This window comes from Gavialis gangeticus, unplaced genomic scaffold, assembly GCF_001723915.1.
Source record: "Gavialis gangeticus isolate Ggan-Ray unplaced genomic scaffold, GavGan_comp1, whole genome shotgun sequence".
Lineage (NCBI taxonomy): Eukaryota > Metazoa > Chordata > Crocodylia > Gavialidae > Gavialis > Gavialis gangeticus.
In genome coordinates, this window is record NW_017728995.1 from 17,280,315 (window position 1) to 17,282,783 (window position 2,469).

Sequence of the window (2,469 nt, forward strand, 5' to 3'; positions counted from 1 at the left end):
TTATGTTTAAATCATAGACTCCAGTGAAATTTCTCATCATTCCATTCCTGGTCCTGTTACACAGCCCAAGGCTTTCAGAAGCATTTGAAATATGCACTTTGTTACTTCCTTACATTATATTGTCTTTATCAGCTTCTCGAAGCATATGTGCAATGAAAGGGTTTTCTGGCTGGTTTGATTCTTGGCAGACCTGCAAATACTGTTTGCAGAGACCTTGGAGAGTTGACATGACTGCTGGAAAATAAAGAGAGTTTACTAGATGCTGCATTTCTGTTCTGCCTTTGTATTACCCTAGTCCCTAAAAGCCTTACTTGTGAACCAGCTTCTCATTGTACTAGGTGCAGTACAAATACAGATGACCATACAAAGCACAAGGAAACAACAGGATATGTTTTATGCATTTCTAATGTGCCCATAAGAATGATTCTGTGGGAGGCCCAGCTTCCATATCTCATTCATTATTTGCTCCTTAAAAGGAAGGAATTCCTCCTGCAATTTAAGCTGAATCAGTGGCTGGTGGTAGACCTCCAAAAGAGATATACAATTTGGTTATTAGGGAAGGTCTGATAAACTGGCTAAGAGGACGAATGAGTTTTGGACTCAGCCTTATCTCTATTGACAGCTTCAAAATTTTAAAGCCTCAGCTTATTTGTCTTTTTCCCAAGCACTAATAGTTCAAGCTATGACTCTGTTCAGTGAAGACTCAGTAAAGTTGGGGATGTTTCAGGGATAATCAGAGTTCTATCTCATTTAGGACTATGAACATAAGGAGTAGCACTTTGAAATAGATCCAAAATTTGCATGACATCTAATGCAAAGAGCCATAGAATAGCAACAGAATGTGTCCTATTGTCCATTTATACTACTTAAAAGGCAGACAATCTATTGTGTGCATTAGCTGCAGTTTCAGGCTGGTCTTTCTTATTAATCCCCAGTTAAAAAGTGTCTGCAGTAAGTCCGTTTGGGAGATCCAAATGCACAAATCCCTGTGGACAGACTATAATAAAGGAGGTGTGCAGCCATGCAGATATCAATAGGTGGAAAATGCATTTCAGGCAATTACTGATATTTGATTCAGGATCTGAACAGGATCCAAGACTACAAACCATCTTGAGGCCGAACAGACATTCTCACCTCAAAATGACCCCCCTCCCTCACAGATATCCTCATCTCACTTCTACCGGGCATGATGCTGAGCTGTGAACTCTAGATGCACATAACCAGCTAGCAGAACTCAACTCTCAAAAGTAACCATAACTCTCTTAACAAAAAAGTAAGAGAGCAATTCTGACCACGGGGGCTGAGGTTAGGTCCAGGAGGTTCAACAGCCAACAAGATGGTGGTAGCAGGGCTGATCTCACCTCCACCCTTTAACAAGAGAAATAAAGAACATTGTGGTAGATGCCCTCTTGGCTTGGCACTGGCAATTAAGGCATGTGACTGGAGCCATGTAGGTAAAAAGTGTATTCATGCCTCTCTCATGGACTTTAAAGTCAAATTCTGTCTTGGCAAACGCACATGACTCCTCAGCATTCACCCCAGGCAGGCCATGTCTTCATTAAGGGGGAAAAACAAGGCATGCTTATACCTAGGGGTAAAAGCAGGGGGATCCAATGGTGCAGTCACCCTCATTGCAACCCTTTGATTCCTGCTCCACCCAAAATTTAAAACCAACTGCCTGGCCACAGCTGCAGCATTTCTAGCCAGGCAGGGCTGAGGGAGCCACAGGGCTCACTTCAATCTACTGGATCCCTTTGAAATCCTTCGCTCCACAGGTGTCAACGGCTTTTTGTAAAAGCCTTGACACTGCACCGAGTCAGCCACCTTCCCATGGCCGTCCTGCTGCTCCCCTCACAGCCAGGCCTCCTGCTTCTCACCCCAGCTACAAACAGACCCCGGAGAGGAAGCAACTTCTCTCGAAGCAGGGGAGGTGCTGGCAGGACGCCGGAGACAGCTTTCGTGGATCTGAAAGTGCCTCTCCTTGAACTCTCACCACTGCTGCGCTGAGCGGACACGCCCTGAGTTTACAAAACACCTTTCGTGGACGAGCCTGCGCACTTCACACCGTGTCATCCACCTGCTGCATGCAAAAAAAAAAACCAAAAAAAAGTCATATACTAAATATAGCCGTTGGATTTACCACACGTTGTAATGGACAGCTGACTCCACAGAACCTCGCCGCTATTTACCAGCTACATTCACCCCCCCGCCCAATTTACACCTTCCCTGCTGCACCTCAGCCCACCCAGGAAAAGCCCACACACCCCCAGCCTGGCGAAGGGTGTTTACACTCCAAATCTTGCAAAGAAGACTTTTTTCAACTATTAGAGTCGCTCCACCCATGAGCTCGTGCAGCCCCTTGCCCCCGGGGCAGCGGTCCTGAGCGCCGTGCGGCCACGCTGCGCATGCGCGGAAGTCCCGAGGCGGCGCCGGCAGTTGCGGCGGCCGCGGTTGCCATGGGGACCGAGA

General features: G+C 46.7%; 1 protein-coding gene across 3 annotated transcripts in view; it reads right to left on the minus strand.

Annotated features, from left to right (window-relative positions):
- The window catches only part of LRRC34 (leucine rich repeat containing 34), a 30,655-nt gene extending 28,995 nt beyond the window's left edge, over window positions 1-1,660 (minus strand). Inside the window, exons 1-3 of one of the 3 annotated variants that reach the window (XM_019503269.1) lie at window positions 1,293-1,658; window positions 894-997; window positions 114-235 (exon numbers count right to left, since the gene is read on the minus strand). In XM_019503269.1, the coding sequence (XP_019358814.1) occupies window positions 114-229 (116 nt within the window). In that variant the 5' untranslated portion in view covers window positions 230-235; window positions 894-997; window positions 1,293-1,658. Of the gene's footprint in view, window positions 1-113; window positions 236-893 lie in introns of all 3 variants that reach the window. The other 2 variants (XM_019503270.1, XM_019503268.1) reach the window with 2 other exon arrangements.
- Window positions 1,661-2,469: the final 809 nt, after the last annotated feature.